This window comes from Bombus fervidus, chromosome 10 (genome assembly GCF_041682495.2).
Source record: "Bombus fervidus isolate BK054 chromosome 10, iyBomFerv1, whole genome shotgun sequence".
Taxonomy (NCBI): domain Eukaryota; kingdom Metazoa; phylum Arthropoda; class Insecta; order Hymenoptera; family Apidae; genus Bombus; species Bombus fervidus.
In genome coordinates this window covers 6,819,001-6,836,994 of record NC_091526.1, presented here as the reverse complement: position 1 = coordinate 6,836,994, position 17,994 = coordinate 6,819,001, and the positions used below count along the sequence as shown (strand labels likewise).

Below are 17,994 nucleotides of genomic sequence, written 5' to 3'. Positions count from 1 at the left end.
ATAGTTGAAGCATACATATAGATCTAGGGGAGGGTCAGAACAAAAAGATCCCAAGATGGATGGGATCAATGTAAGAAAAGTAGAAGCGTGCAGACTATTTCTTAGAAAGTGTGACTCGACAGAACTGCTCGAGAAATTTCAGTTACTACGAAAACGTGGTACATATATATACATACATAGTATTGAGAATATGGTACAATAAAATGTACTGGAATGATATACATAGTAATCTTACAAAGAAAATTTCAATTTCCTTTTAGATAAAAATAATCTCAAATACAATGACCATGTAAGATCCATATTTATAAACAATGATAAATTCCACAATACTCTGGATATAATTTCGAGTAAACTTCGAGAATATTCCAACTCTAGCGATGCATAATGTTTTCGTTCTCCTCGAATACTGAGCGAGCCTTAAACGGTAGTATGCCCTTAAACAACTAGAACCGGACACTTGGAACACAGAACTTGGTAACAACAGGAGTCGCCCTTAGGCCAAGACAGCCAGTCAAAACTTGGGTACCGCTGATTAGATAGTTCCCGCTAGTTCCTTGTCCCGCCGGTGCTTTTCGAGCGGTTCTCTTCCTGCTCAACCTACTCTCCGACGGATTATTAAACGTTTCCATAGCATCGAATCCAGTAGAACGACGTAAGCACCAGCGTTCAAGAAGAGATTCCGCGTGGATCCCGAACAAGCCGAGCTCCATCGGTACACGATTTTCAATCGAGGACAAATTGCTTCTGGTAAATTGTTCGAGATTCTCTGTAACTGTAAGATTCCAGATCCTACGGTAAAGAAGACGGTGTCGAAGAAAGAGAAATAGAAATAGAAACGGTTAAATCTTGACGTAACAATAGAACTAACCAGAGATATTGTTCTCGGTCTCGTTTTTCCTTTAGCCTATAAAGGAATCTTGAAACTGACGACATCGATCGAACTCAAGTAATTACCGTGCAAGGTGCACGAGAGTTAATTCCGGGGTGGCAAGCTCTTTCTCTATCCATTTCCACGTCGTCCGCCTCGTCATTTTCTCTATCTTCGATCGCAACGCCGGTCCCCACCCTTTTTCAACATTTTCTCTCCCTTTCTCGTTCAGTCTGGCCATCTCGACTGCCTTTCTAGCCGACAAATTGGATTCGATAATTGCGAATCACGATGGCAGAGACGACAGTCACGTCGTTGATCGTTGCCGGCCAGCTGGCAGGGGGAAATGTCTCCGTCTTTCGACCTACTTCGCGATGGTCTATCACTGTCGCGTGAAGCTTGACACCGAGGGGCATCGAGAAGAAATCGATTTCGTGGATATTGCTTTCCTCTGCGAGCGGGCGCCAATGAATCGCGGCTATCCACAGGAATTGATAACTGCGCCTGCTGCTCATCACATTGTAATTACGCCCCGTCTCTCTTCGCCTTCCGTTTTTACTTCGCGACGACACGCCCCGCGCACCCTCCAAAGCTGCCGCGAGACTGGACTGGCTACTCATTATCTGGATATTATCTTTTGTTGCGCAGACAAAGCGAATAAAAGAGTATATTAACCGGAAGTTTCAGTTTTTTACTCTCGCGAAGTGGCATATTAGATTTGCCGGAGAGTGTTTCCCTAAGTACCTTCCACTATGATAATATTTCAATTTTGGAACTCATAAAAAATGTACGACATCGTGAATACGCTTCTCTTAGCCAGTGCCATTAATTATGAAAGAAAATACGAGTAGCTGGAAACTTCTTGAATGGTTTTATAACACTCTACAGAGAAGAAGGTAATAAAAGTGGAGTGTGGTGGTTGTCAATGAAGTGTTCAGTGAAAAGCGTCGTTAAGCGGTACGGAGAAACGTTAGAATAACTCTCAAACAACTGTATTTGTGACATTCTAAATTTTAACACGTCCGACCATACACGAACGTATCTACTAATTCCTGTTGTCGATTCCATTTGCGTAAAACTCTTGATCTTTCTCGCGGGAAAGAAAAATGTACATACACGTGACGAACCATTCGAAACAAAGAAATCACCAAAATTTCCAACGTTCTAGAATGGTAGCGCATGGGTAACAGCCGACTACATTATACGGCCATCTATGGATATAGTTGGTAAACCGCGGATGTCCGGCGCGGATCAGCCGTGGTTAAAACTGTCCGCGTAAAAGGATCCATTTAAATCCACGAACTGGGCGAACACGCGCGGGAAATTTCTGCCACCGATGCACACTGGCAGCGGAGCTATTCATCTCCTCGTTAACGAACAATCAAAACCGCAGCCTGGTTGAATTTTTTCAATTAATGTCACAGAATTAAACGAATAAACGTCAAATTGTTGATTACCCTCGGTACTTCACTGACCGTGAAACGAACTGGAACGTCTGCGATTTAACCGTTAAGCAAAGGTAAAGAGTTACGTGATGGAAAAGGCTAGAAAGGAATAAAAGATAAAAAGAACGGACGAACAAATTAAAATGAAGCAAAAAGGCAAAGGAGGAAAAAAATTAGTGAAAAATGGTGGCAACGTCAGTACGTTGTTTGCCGGTTCTTCGTATTGTTTCCACCGCAATTGCTGCTCGCGCAACGCTAATTTCACGTGCTGGCAAAATTGCCGTCGACTCATTACGCGCACGAGATCGCCGTTGTCTTTATCGCGGTGGCTGTTTCGTGTCGGACCAATGCTAGGTGAAAAATAATTTCGCGACATTACAGCCTCTCACCCTTTTCGAGTTAACACGCCCGCGGTTTACCGTGTCATATGAAAGCGACGTAACTCTTCCCTTTCGACTTTTTGACAACGCAACGTTGCGATTCGGCGGCTGTAAATAACAGATACGCCGAGATACGCCGCGATTCGATAACGAATAACGAGGCAACGAGTAAATCGACCAATCGACGAGAATGAACGAGTTTAATTGCCAGCTCACAGTCTCAAGTTCCGTTCTTGTTCCTGCCATCGACGAAATTTACACCGAAAATACACCACACCATTACACAGATCGACTGAATTATCAAACAGAATTGCCCATCAATGTCGTTGTTCATTTAACTTTATCATTCTCCTTGGACGGACGTTATTTTCCTGCGCCATTGTATCGGCAATAATAAAAGATACAATCGTATTCTCCAAGTTGCATTCCGTCCAAATTGTCCAACTAGCTTATCCGCCATATTTACAGCTTCAGCCTGATTACAGTCGACTGTGGCGCGATACATTGGCGAAACACGTACAATTCTTGGTAGATTTTCGCGAGAGCCGAGTCTCATGGCCATGTTCCCTAACAAATGATCCAGCCTGTCAAATATAACTGGAAAAAGAGGAGCAAAGAGGCCGCTTAACAGCCTGACGAGATAAAAACTGATGGGTCGTCAGGGTCATTATTGTGCGGTGTGCGTAGAAACATGTCATTACCAAGGGGTGCATGGGGATTTTCTGTGAGCAACGGGCGTGCGAGAGGCTGGATGGAACAGGTTGGGGTCGGTCGACCATATATTTGTGCGTATCGTAGCTAGCAGTCTGGGAATTACAAGAAAGATTGATCGTACCTATTTGCTGAAACCAAATTACACTTCTGTTCATCCACTCTCACTATCTTAGGAGCCATTTTGCTCCCAATGGCTAGTTTCCTAGATCTTATCTACGACCGTTCGTATAAATAATTAGCCACCTTAATAACGTTCGCGATACATGTCGATATATCGAACGATAGATTATTATTTATTTCGAGTAGAGAATAAAAGGGATAAACGCGTGATGCATAGCGCCGCGATACTAGTACCGCGGTACTGGTTCAACGAGCACGAAAGTAAAACGGATAAGGAAAATTGTTTTCTATGATGTACGAGGTTCGAGAGGGCCGTTCTTCCAGGCGTAATGAGATTTTTCCATCGCGCCGTTGTACAGAGGATTTAATGGGCTATATGAAAGACTAAATGAAACACTTACGCTGAATGGGACTAGCGAATTCTTCACACACGGGATCATCCATTGTTGGAACAGCGACATGACTACTTGCAAGCCAACCACCACCTCCAAGATTCGTTTAATTAGAAATCTGCACAGATAAGTAAAATGTGAATTACGTAATTACAGACTCATTCAACACGGACGTAGTAAAACAAAAATATTGTCTCTTGTTTAAATATACTATTTCGCTTCGTAGAAGATGTACCGAGAGTTTCTAGTCCTGTAAAAGCATGACCCATTTCCACGTACGTTAGTCAAACAGAGTCAGCCACGTCTTTTTAGTCTACGTCATGACTTTTCTGCAAATAATACATTAGCCACGTTGGTTACATTTCTCTTATCATGCACACTTCGTGTATGTCGAAAATTCGCCACGCTCGCCGAGAAAATCCAAAAATATGACTCGACAAGAGGGAATCACGCGATATGACGTTTCTTTTCCCCGTCGCAATTCGTCCCAGGGATTTTCGTGGGCCAACAACTGCCGGTGGCAAGAAACGTCGGCCAGCCACAGACTTCTCTTTCGCCGATGCACTCCATCCGACTGAATCGGCAGTGGCGGCGGCGGCGGCGGCGGCGGCGGCTGTATGCATCGTCGAAATACGTCCGTACAGACGGAGGAAAGTGTTCCACGAAAATCTCCGGGATTCCGGATACAATCGGAAGTACGAACCCGGAAGCACGAAAAGGAATACATCACCTTGCCTCCGGGCGAGTCCATCCAAACGTACCCTCTCTCTATTTTCCCAACAATAGCCCACTTAAATCTAATTTCGCGAACATTTCCGCTCGCCAACTTTGCCTTCTTCCCTTTCGTTTCTCTCTTCCAAAAGGAAGTGTGCACCACCGAAACCGAGGAAGAAGGGAAACTTTTTCGGCAAGTGCCGTGCAAACCTGGCCAAGATCTACCACTCTTACGTAGAAAAATGTGTACACTGCGGGGATTAGAACGGAAAGCAACTTCAGCTGTGCAATTTTCTCGTAAACTGCAGTTAACAAATTTAGTGATTTTAAGAACTTAACTGAGCATACCTTTTTCAAAGCGATCGATGTTGATTATTTAAGATGACTAAGTAAAAGGTTGTTTCTCTAAACCAAGATACTGGAACAGGTTTTACTCAGTTTAAAACTAAATTTATATTTTCAGAAATAGAATATGCGGAGAGAGAAAAAAGAAGCAATATTGGCCTTTTGGTTCCATGATGGATGTTTCATAGAACGTATATTCCAGGCGTAGAATATCCAATGATACCGAAGGTTCTAAAATATACCTCGAGTTTCTCTCCTCGTTATTTTAAAAATCTCTCCGACAATTTTACCGTGCGCGGAAAACTAAAACGTTCGAATATTTCCTAAAATGTATTGATCAAAAGGTTTATAAAAAAAAAAAAAATTCAACCTCTCGCTATTTACCTTTTCCGAATCCTTTGTGTTCTGGGGAAATTCAGTTCGTAGCAGAGGGTAGGCGCCAGGATGTAGTAGTAAAGATCACGGAGATTCAAGTTGTCCGGATATTGCACCAAGACCATGCCGTCTACTTTGTGCTTCGAGTCGTCGACCTGGTCGCCGCTTTGCTTCGCGATGGAAGCTGCAACAACGAATCGTATCCGCGTTAGACTAAAGGGAGAAAAAACAGATTACAGCGATGAATCACACGCCACGGCTGGCAAGCAACAGGAATTTCGCGAACCCTTGGACAGCCTCTCGTGCTTGCAACCGGGCCAAAACCGGAGAAAAGCAAAAATCGACGAAATAAAAGGAAGGAAAGAAGAGAGGAAGAGAGAAAGAAAAGGAAAAAAGAAGAAAGTGAAAGCTTCAACGGGGAATTTGATGAAAAGGTACCCGGGAAGTTAGTTGCTCCGCCGTGCAGTGCTCGAGAATCATTCCGTGCATCCCCAAGGACCGGGAAGAGCCGGTGTAGTTTAATCTTTCCAAGAAAAACCAGCGAGTATTTAAACTTCGATCCCTCGTGCGACGTAAGTTCAAATTGCTACGCGACTGTTACGGTAGTCATCGTTATTACACGATTTCAATATGAAGGCGATGGAACACGTTAAAGCGTGGTAGTGTATACCACGACAAAATTTCGCTAGGATCGGCGGAAAGTTTTTCCTCGTTGGTTGACTCGAAACGCGACCGATTCTCATCTATGCGCCTAATCCCCTGCCAGCACGAATAACTGATAGAATCCCCTCATTTATCCAAATCCAACGGATAATCCAATCTGGAATTCAAATAAGCTCAGTTACGCGCCGGCTGTTACCCGGAAAGGGCCGTGGAACCGAGCGATCGGTCCGATTCGAGTCGTTGCGACACGCTCAACGTTCAAAACGCTGTTTGCAACCGGGAGGAAATCGACGTGACTGCCGCGAGTACCATCGTGCCGACGAGAGACGTTCGGAACGACGCCTAGCGACGTTCCATGGGCCTCGAGCCCTCGCCTCGGGTAATAAGTGCCCAAGAATTCGTCCAAATTAAATTCCTCCTGCCTCTTTTTCGTTCGTCTCACTTCCGTTTTTCTGCTCCGTTCTTGTCCCCTCTTCCTCGCTCTTATTCCACTGATCTCATAGCTGCTTCATTTATTCTCCGTCATGTTTTTTTCTCAGCACGGTGACTGGCTGCTTGGTACTCAATACCGAACAGCACGGAATTCCTTGTTTCGTCTGGTCGTTGTTCGAGTTAATACGATGCCGCGCGATGATCAACCGATGTGCGCGATAAACCGTGAGATATCGCGAGGATTCCATGCGAGCAATGCCATTGCAGAGATGCGATTGGAATTTTTAATACACGATCCTCGTGCCCGGTGCGATTGCTCCATCGTCGAAATTTGTTGATTGATTTGCAATAGATGTTCCAATGAGTGAGAAATATATTAATCGAATTGAATTGCTATAACCGACCTCTTTGTCAAAATATCGAAGGACTGATCGCTTTGCTGACCAATATCGAATGTAATAACCAGAAGGAGTCGAAAAGTGTCGTTAAAGTTTCGGGAACTTTCGAAATTTATTACGGTCGATAACCGGTTTCTATGCGATACTTTGTTCCTCTAATTACCATACGAATCAGCGTGCAATAATTTGCGGGAGCAACCACGTCGGAAAGTGGCTGGCAACTGTGACCTGGGTATTTTCGAAAGAAAATGTTCTGCAAACGACGTCCATGGATTGGAAACCGTCCGTTGGCTAATGAATCACGAACGTTTCGAGGATCCGCCTGAAAACACCTTCAGTTTATCGGGCAAATAAATTTCTAGAATTAGATCTCCATGTCGTCGGGAAATTGTGGCCAACTGGTATCGAGACAGCCGGGGTCTGTTAGGCTCGGTTCGCACTGTTCCAGGAAATTTACGGGTTCGCCGGATTGCCTTGTCGAAGATTGCAGCCAATCCTATCGGTCGGAAGCTTCGTCTCTTGTACCGCTCAAGCTTAATTTGTGAGATTTCTCGTTCGCTGTGCGATCCTTCCGTTCGATCGTTCGCCTTCCTTTTCTCTTTGTCGCTTTCTTCGACAACTTGCTGCTGGCTCTTTCACAGTTCCAACCGGTTCTATTTTATCACATCATGAGTTATAATGTATCATAGATCGGCAGTACTCAAACAATGATATTATTGAGTTATGTATAATTTTCTGTGCTAGACCAGATTGGCCGCGTAGTAGTGACACACGTATGTGAATATGAGTGTGTGGAAGTATGTGTGTGCGCGGCGTCTCAAAAAACAGATGAATGTAACTGTTCCGCTGGCAGTGTGATGTAGAAGATGATGAGACAAAGAGAGTATTGAGACGCGTGCAAATGCATATCGACGAAGATCCTGGAAATCGTTTATTAAATAAATCTAAAACTATTTTAATATGAATTCTAAGTGTAACCTTAGTGTTTCTTTACTTTTACTTCGGCAATTAGGATCCACAATTCTCAACAGATATGCGTAAGCAATTAACACGTGATTAATTGTATAAACATTTTATCAGTCAAAGACTCATTTTTAATATAATCGCGCGTAATTGTTGTAACTTTGAATGACTATGCTAAGTAACTGACCTCCACCGAAATCTTTTAATTTTGGATGAAGAACATCGAAAGCTCCGGATATAGATTTGGACATTAGAATTCTTGTTACTTTTGTATCGATATACTATGCACGATACAAGTTCTTAAAATAACACAAATTCTAATCTACCGAAAAAATTGAAAAAAAAAGAAAAAAATAGAAATTGCTTCCCTGAATGAAAGCCTGCATGATCTCGTAACATCCAGCTTGCTACCCCACGATGATAAGAACAGAGGGGTGCGAACTTGTTGGGTTCATAGTTCTCGCGAGTGCTGCGAAGCTCGTGATACCGGCACGTAAGAAGATTTTAGACGCGTAGATGCTTCCGTGAGCTCGCGGTATGAAAGGTTGGACGTCAACGGAGTAATAAATTAGAGGAAATTCGTCCGACAGTAGCATTAAACGACTCTCTTCTCCCGACACATGATATATGACAGCATATTTAACGTTGCGTAAGTATTTAAAACACTAAGCAATAGAAATTTTGAAAATAGTGGCCTTGAAGAACCAGAAAACAAAAACTGTTGCAAAAATAGGGTCAATTGCACGATATTAAAAAAAAAACTAAATTTTTCATGTTCCGAAAATTTTTTACAGAAAAAAAATTTACATTTATTACAGAAGGATTTTAAGATACTATTGAACATCATTATTGAGTTATGTGTGAGAATGATATCGAGTATCAGAAAGATATCAGTATAACCACAATGGGTTTGGAATTTCATGCTACTACCATTAATACCAATAGCCGTGGTTTTAGTATGTTTTAATGAACGAATTGATCAGAATGTGAAACTATGTATAACATTGATATTTTAGAACAAACTGTTCCCTACAGACGAATAATTATTTCCAGATTTTCGTATTGCTCATTACGTGAAAGTAAAGGATTACCACTAACTAGCTGATTTTTGCATCCATGAGAGGCCTGAATCCACGAAAAATTTTCTACCTCTGCGAAGCTTGCAAACGAGTTTTATGTTACTACATAAAATCGTTAGTGTAGATAATATAATTAAATAAATCCCCGTATTGAAAATTGAAAAATAAAATTCCATCCAACTATAATCCATTTTCATACTCCTAAATAGCACGATACTTTAAATATTTTATCACGAATTCACTTACACAAGGTTGTCTAAAAAATGACTATGACGATGAACAGGATATTAATTCTAAAAACTGCCAACATTTCAAAAAGGAACGTCACGCCACGATGTTAAAACCCCTCGAAAATGAATACCTTCTGCAAATTCCCTCGCCATTCATACATTATTAATCCCGCTTGCTGTAAAAATTTCCAAATTTCTCTGCAAACAACTATCACACGACAGCGTGGTCTTCTCTCGACAAAGCGATGAAAAAAAGGGGGCTTCCTAAGAAAACTCCACGACGTTCACCAGGAACTCGTTGGTCGGAATGGCGACGTGGCACGCGAAAGGATAGCCACGAACCACGTTTGGCTTAAGACTGGACCGTTTCCGCTTTATTTTTACTCGACCGATCGGCAAGGTCCGTTTGTTCGTGTCTACGTTCCGAAAGGACTTTCTCGCTTTGCGCTGGCTAAGAGAGACATTAGAGAAGATTGCTTATTGAAAGTAATGCTCGGCGAGAAAGAACTCGTTTTAACCAATCGATTGGTACGAACATCACAGTGCGCCATGTAATGAACTAATAATCACTAGTGCGATTTTGATCTCATTATTTGACGATATCATCAGTTTGTAGATAAGTAATATAAGTGTGAACAATAATTCCTTTCAAAATCGATAGAGGATTAGTAGAGCTCGTTCGTACATCAAAATCTAATCACTTAAAAATTAGCTCACTCATTCGTTACACATTCTTGTTTGTTAATTCTTGTTACATAGCTTTTGGTACGTATCAGATATGGGGAATTTGAGCAAAGGTATGTATAGTTTTATTTTTTCAGTTAAAAAATTTCTTTCTTTAAAAAGCAATCTAAAAAGTAGTTCAAAGCATCCTGTAATATTTGTAATTGATATTGTTCTGTGTCAAGAAGGTATTGTATCGCATTGTTATGTAATCCTTTTCTGCTACAACTGCTACAATCAATGTCATTTTTTTAGTGAAATCCTATTCGCGATCGCAACTTGATTGAACAGTAGATATTCGCTACATTTATTCCAAGAAAATTTTTAAAGTTACACAGAAACTCTGTTCTTTTCTAAATATCGGTACAATATACGATGAAACGGAAGGGAGAATAAATGACTTCTGCATGGCACTTACGTAAAAATGGAAAGATCGTTCCCGACATGGGCACAATTTTCTATATTAAAATACGCCAACGTGTGTAGTTGTACAAAGAGATCAATAATCAAGATATTTAGCTTGAACCAGAGAGTAGGGGAAACCCTACAGACACTTTTACTCACATTGGATCGCTAATATCGAATATCAGGGAAATTGCACGTTATATGCATTTTTTTTATCTTTGTCCTAAATCCTCATTTAAATGTCACAGATAAAAAGCTTCCGCGAAAGTCGCGTATGCGCGCCAACGTAACGCGCGCAAAAGTCAACACCGTCATTATGCGACGCAATAATACGGCTTGCCTTGGCGTTCATCCGATAGAGAGCAGAAAGGGTGCAGAGGACGAAAATTACATGGCACGAGGTACAGAGGGAAGATTATACACGCGCTCGTGGCTCTGCCGTAGCTAGGGTGCATTTGTCGATCGCGCCACTTCGAATCGATCAAGAGAATCGATCGTAGAGGCCGTGATGTGTGCTCAGCTCGCCGCAACCCAGGCGTCCCATCGAATTTCGATAATTATATCAGCCCGCGGCGCTTTTCATACTTCGCTTGGTAACGTTATGTGTGATCGAACAGCGGAGCCGATCTAGCGAGGAATTAACAGTCGTCTAATTTTTCTTAATCTGAAATTTTCGTTCTTAACCCGATGAATAATCATGGCAATTGCGCATCTATATCTGAAAGGAAACGGCGGTCGGTTATGGTCAAGCGTTTTAACAACTACATTATCCTACCGCGCGATACTTAACGTTCGACCATTTCTCAACATCTGTACCACGTGTTTCCGGGAAAGGTATCAGTACCGCGACTCACCATTCACATGCATCCACCATTATGTCTTCCTCTCACATTATCTTGGCGTTGATTAACGAGCCTAGGCCGCGAACAGGAACTCAGGAAACGAGGAGAGAACCGGCTACCAAATGGACTCGAATCGAATTTGCAAACAGCAACGTCAGAGGTATGTCTCTTTATGCGAGCGTAACGGTACGTCGTACTCATAGAACTAGGCATACAGACATCATTGTGGGATTCTCTTTCCATGTTCTACTTGATTATTTGACTAAAAATAAGTGGAGCAAATAATACCAACGAGAAACGTAAGAATGCAATGGTAAACGTTGCCTTTATAGGAGAGGAAAGAAAAGATTTCTCTTCTTTCTGAATCTCCTACTTCCAGGAGTTTTAGTGATCGCTTATTTACCGAATAAAGATCGTTATTTGCAGAATCACGAATAAGAGGAGCACAATCTCGACAACGATAATACCAGCACAAAAGAAATACAACGCGATTAAACGGGCGAGTGTAGGTGAACGCGGCTTTATGGAACATAGAGCGAGTAATTTTTTCAGATTGATTTTTTCTAAGTGACTTCTACAGCCCTCAAAGTCTCCTTAAAGCGTCTCTATGGAACCGGAAGAGTTGTGTAACAGATTTCCACTGCACGAAAGAGGGTCATAACGCGTCACAATGATACACGAGGTCTTTGCAGTACTACCAATCTCCCGTATAGGGAGAAACAGAGGGAAGGCGAAACGAAAGGAGACTGTGGTGTAGGAGGTTGGAGAAGGGTTAATATTCCATGCGGTGAGTTTATTGGGGAAAGGTCGCTCGTATAATTTGACTTTGCCGGGCTGAATAATCGATATACCACCACCTAACCGGCCAATACCCGGAAACAGAGGCGAGGCTGATCGAGAGTTTAAATTGGGTGGAAATTATTCGCCTCTTCCACTATGGCTCTCTGTGTGCGTAGCAAGCTGGGATGTGCACACGCGTTGTGACCAAGCAGGACATTCTGTATGCAACTTCAGGAGCGAACAAATACCAACAACGTGGAGGACTGTATTGCGACGCTCAAAAGACGCGCGTGTAGGCTGTAATGTATGCATGTCAGAGTCTATTACGCGTCACGAATATTTGCAGTTTATATCGGCTAGCTTTCAGGATAAATTCATCGCACACTTTGAACTCACGAATGCATCGTAGAGTGGAAGAAGAAACAGAGTCAGTCGGATATCGATCTCAAGAGAAACATATATGAACCTGATATCCAGAAATAAATCAGAGTAGAGGCAACAAATTCTGCACGCTGTTCTGCTTTTTTACTCGTCGCGTTCCTTTAATTAATTTCGCTTAGAATAGAAACCAAGTCCGGCTGGTCGCGAAACGTGTATAACCGTTGCACACGGGATTTAACCAGTCGTCCAAAAACTTGTAACAAGCATTTTCGTGTGAGCCCCGTCACAGAGGCGGCCGACCAAAAATCCACGCGCACACGGTGTACACGCCCGATGGTCGACGTTTTTCGGGCGGTATTCGCGTAAAATTAGAGGGTGTTACGCGAAAGCACGAAACAATGTAAAGGGAATGCGTAATAGTTGTTATCGAAAATGCCGGGATGCGCGTACCATGCATTCCGAAATAACGTTTGCCGTTTCGTTCGACGCGATAAATTGATATCGTTGATAGAAATAAACGTCTCGCCGTCGAGTTATTATGCAACCGCAAATTGAAACAAAAGTCTTGCGAATATAAAACGTCGGGAATAGGAAGGAAGTGGAAAATACGGTGTCAAACCGAAATTACGCGAGCATTGTCTACTTACACTGTAGATTATCGTACGACAAAGATTTCCGTCGCATTCTGCCCTGGCTCTTTGCCTTTCTTCGGCCGCCTAGCCGACACCACATGTTCACTTGTACGTACGACCATAGCTTCAGGAACAGGATGGCGTACAGCATACATACGTACATGGCACCGACTGAAACAAACGACAGAATTAATTGTATATATAATATCGCAAATTAACGTAGCAGCTTGTCATCGATCGTAACTTTGTCTCGTGTATCATGGTCTAGAAAATTCGAAAAATAATGTTCGTAGCAATCTTGGTGAAATCGTTACTTCTCCGCGTGATTTCTCGTCTACATTTTGAATCAAAGAAAGAAGTTACAAGTACGTCGATCGTCTACGATGTTAAAGTCAAATACACGAGGAGATATTAATACAATTTTTCGTTTCCTTTTAGTATCCTTACTGTCGAGTAAAAGTTAATTAATTCACCCTCTTGCCATCTATAAAAACTGGTTACTCCGAGAGAGGCTATCGATATGTACATTCGATTCTCAAACAAAGTAAAAACGGAACAATAGCCTCGAGCTTACCGATCTTTAATCAAGAAGAACGAATAAGGAAAGACGAAGCAAAATTTACTTTCCGAGAATTTCATTAAACAAATTCTGAAAAATCCACGGCATTCGTTATCCCCGGCGCGTACTACGTTCCTTCCAAATTAAAAAAAAAAAAGAAAACAAGTTAGGACAAAGAGACGCACCGTTACGAAAAAAAGATGAATATTGAGATAAAAAAAAAAAAGACGAAAGAAAGAGAGAAGGGAAAACGGTGTGGTGACATGTGCAAGCTGGTGCACGACGTGCAAGTACATTTTAATCATCGCAATTTTACGCGCCTCCGGGAACGTGACAGCGGATACGTCTGCGTGAATAAAGCATACGCTGTTACACCGGATGTACGTGTCCGAATGTGGCAATTAAAGGGTTTATAAAGCACGGTATTACGCATTCACGGTCGGCAATTTCATCCACGCTGAATTTATCCTTGTTTTTTCCTGCCTACTCTTTCTTTTTTATACTTCCTCTTTTACACTGAACGTCCCAACAAAGCCTGTGACTGAACGAACGTGTAATGATTAAAGGCTCAGAAGCATTTCTCGCGATTTTTCCTTCCGTTGACCGGAACATCGGGACGCGAACACATTTTCTTTTTCAACGCCTCGGCCGTGACTCCGTCCGACATAGTCCGCGTTTAATTATAGCCAACGGTATTTGCATCGCGATTTTAAGAATGTCAGTTATTATTATGCGGTGCCAGTAAGGGCTGCTACAGCTAATGGCGCGGAATTATAGACGATGACGAAGCCCGAAGCTCATATTTTCCGATATTTCCATCGATCCTGGCCACCTCCTTCATCCCGGATTGTTCGTATCTTAATTAAATCGCGTTTGCTACCTGGTTATCTAGGTGTGCTGAGATTCCGTACATTAATGGGACGTGCTCTTCAAGGGGCACGAGTAAAATGTCCGTTTCTTTATTTTTTACGTTTTTTTTTTTTTTTTTCGTTTTTAATAGTTTGCTGTTCCTATGTTTATCGTGAAACTTTTTCCCAGGTCAGGGCTGACCCATGTCCATCATCAAAGGCAAAACAGTTTTAATAAATATTTATTCGGATTAAGGTTTTATTTGCATGTAAATAACGTTGGAAAACGCATTGCGTTCACGCGGATGAAATAAGGCCGGCAGCAAAACTTCGACCTCGAATAAACGTTTAATTGCTGGATTCATAACTTTAGCCGCGAGTAGGCGATCACTTGCTTCTTTAACTCTTCGGTACCATATCGCATCGTGACGAACGTTATTCTGTTCAACGAAGAGCACTGCACATCTAATAGGGTCAACTTTTCTCGATTACTCGACGAGTTAAACGAGCGAGTCGTTGAACGGAATATCGAACTCTCGTATCGAAGATGAGAACTAAGCAGCTGGAATAAAGTAGCCATAAAACATGGTCTCGTTAAGACAAAGCGATGAGATAAATCGTTTTTTATTGCTCCCCTGAATCACGTCGCTAGATTTTATTAAAATTTGCAACTGTTCAGTCCAAGAACGATAATGGCGAACGAGGACACACTATGGAGGAAACGTAATTTTAATCAGAACAAATGCTTCTTGTATTTCGTGTTGATCTTACTTAGCCTACGGTTTTAAACGAAGTGGAGGTACGACAACTTGCGTGTTCCTTCGAATCATCTGCCATTACTCAAGCGAAACTTAAAAACGTATCATCGATATCCGGCTCGTCCGTAACGTTTACAATTTCTACTAACTGTTCCTCCTACAAAAAAATTTCTGTTTCAACAACTTTTTGATCAACTTACTGCCTGTCTCTCGTTTCGACATAAATTTAGTTCCAATCTCTATGACGATAAACACAAAGTATTCCCGCAGCGCATTAAACGACCCATTGCTTAAATTATTCGAAAGAATGATAATTAATGCATCGAAATCGCCTGACTCGTGCGAGTCAGACAGCGAGATGAAGCTACGATAATGAGAAAGCGAGAAAGCTTGTAACAAGCATAATCGGCCGATACTATCGTTCGTTAATGGCCACGATATACAACGATGCCACGAAGGGCTAGGCTACGTTATTTCCAGGAAATATGCACGAATGCATGGATTTGCCGCTATATTCCTTCAGAGTTGTACGCGAGCTTCCGGAATAACCACGGGAATGTCCTTTACCCGGTTAAAGCGTATACTAATATATTCAACCGTGATGTTCCCTTTGGCCCCGTGTTTTTCTCGTTCTTCGCGCGAGAAATATTTTCTTTGCCACGGTGACACCTGAAAACCCAGCTACAGTGCTAATTAGGAGGATTCTCAGATTCCTATGTGGACGCGTTTAAGTGCTCACCGTTATACCGTTGACGATGCTACGATGCGACTTCTTTGACAAGAAAGCGGCTCTTGTCAGGTCTTGTTAATAACATCGAAGGAGTTTTACCTCGAAAGCATTAAGGGACAAGATAGGAAGCCCTTGATTCATCTCTTCCCTCGAGCATAATTTCCCCGATAACTGTCGTAAATGGACGAAACTTTTCAACAGATTCCGTGTTTACCCGCTTTGGGATTCAACCGTGAGTTTCTTCGTTTGACTTCGTTAAAAAGCTATCAAAACGATATAAATATTAATTTCCCGACATGGGTTACCATTGTCACGCCCCTGACAAATCAATCTTCGCTACGGGATAGTATGGGAAAAGGGGATCTGTCCCTACCGTATATCAAACGATGGTTTAAAACTCATGACCCCGAATAACTTTGAAGGATCGATCGAGCGTGAAGTGGAATCAACGAGGAAATTCCTAAAGAAACTGAAAAAGAGCACGCGTTACAGGATTGCGTGGCAGTTATCGCAAAACGAAGGAAGTACATCTACGTCCCTGTTTGTCGCTTATACTCGCTCCGAGATTATCGCTCGCACGAAAGTTCGCGCGACTAACGCTGGAATATAATACATGTACGCCGTATACCTATACGAGGCAAGATAATTGCCAAATGCCGTGACGCGGGTACACGCTTAGTATGGTTTGACACCGAGTATGTTGAAACGAATCTATCTTGCTGAGGGGTGCGCTGCGTCACTTCCAATACATTATGCGTGTGCACGCCTCTTATGCGATTTTGACACGATCGAGTGAATTGCCTTGGATCGACGTCATGGTAAATACGAGACGACGGAATATCTCTAAAATTCCTCGGATCAAGGAAGAGACTTTGTCATTCGAATCTAACTATCTATGTATTTTTATTTTACTTTACCTTAAACTTCCATTGTTAATATTAAAACTACCAAACCTAGGAAAATAACAAATCTCTAATCTTTCAAAACCTATAATTATTACAAAAAATGATTTTGACGATATAATTCATTTCTTTTAAAATGGAAATATTCTTTTCGTTATAGCCATCTATATGCAGGTCGGTAGGCCCGGTATTAACACCCTTTTCGTTCGTTTTGTTAAATATACCCTTGAACCTTCCTCCCTCGAAAATTATTACACGTCCAGCAATTTTTCAGCGGTCAAGCAACTTAATGCCTTAATTGTTCTATAACCATAGAAAACATATCTGGCGAGGTTTAAGATGTATAGTATACTCGAGTTACGTCGATTGAAATCACCGTTCTTGCACGAGACATTACGCCGGAGACACACGCCGGTACGTTTTTCGTGTCCGGTCGCAATATACGAGCACGCCGCAATTGAGTCGCGACAATTTGTCCCTATGTTGGACCGTAAGGCGCACTGTCACGGAAGATTTATACGGAACGATACGCTGTCCGGTAGACTTTTCATCGATGGTATTACGTGACGGTAAATTTTCGAGCGACGATGTTACGACATTATAAAACACTGTGGGATAATCTAAATCGCCCAACAACGGAAACGGGATTCTTCCTATTACACAATATTTTTTCCAATTCGCCGATACCGAACTATCGACAGTCGTACAATGGACAGTTATAAAGCGCCGCAACGCCAAAGACAGCGAATGAGTAAGACTATTTATATGCAAACACGTTCTTTCACGTACTCGAATACGTATCGATGATTTTATTACTCCGCTCTCGATTCAGCTGTCCGCGGGAGAGATAAACCCCCGAAGATATATCGTTCGGTGGCAAACAATTTTCCAAAATTTTTCAAGACACCGTCATATTTCATTTCCGACAATAGCGTCGACGTGTAGAGAAGAGGAACTATAAAAAAGAGATCGCAAAAAAGAAAGGACGAAAAAGAAAAAATAAAACAAAAATTACGCCCTCGGTTAACGTATAGAATTATTCTACTGATTTTGCTGCAACGAACACGCCGTTCAACGATGAAGAGACCAAGAGGATCGTTGCATTGTGCAGCCAGAGTGCAACAATAGCGAAAGTTCCACCACTGAAAATAGTTTCTCCATTTTCTTCGGCCGCTCGTCGAGCTGAGGAATTGCCAGTTTTCACCTCGGACCCCATTGTCGCCCGGTATATTTCAAGATCCGCAACTCCCGATCTTCGCCATCCCATTTCGACCCGCTACTTCTCCTCTCGATTTCAAGCAGCCTCCCCTTCCACC

The 17,994-nt window shown here is 42.2% G+C and overlaps 1 protein-coding gene across 1 annotated transcript in view; it reads right to left on the bottom strand.

Annotated features, from left to right (window-relative positions):
* The window catches only part of Mdy (diacylglycerol O-acyltransferase), a 92,181-nt gene that overhangs the window by 19,251 nt on the left and 54,936 nt on the right, over window positions 1-17,994 (bottom strand). The window contains exons 6-8 of the mRNA XM_072011283.1: window positions 12,897-13,052; window positions 5,363-5,537; window positions 3,929-4,037 (exon numbers count right to left, since the gene is read on the bottom strand). Coding sequence (XP_071867384.1) covers window positions 3,929-4,037; window positions 5,363-5,537; window positions 12,897-13,052 — 440 coding nt within the window. The remainder of the gene's footprint in view (window positions 1-3,928; window positions 4,038-5,362; window positions 5,538-12,896; window positions 13,053-17,994) is intronic.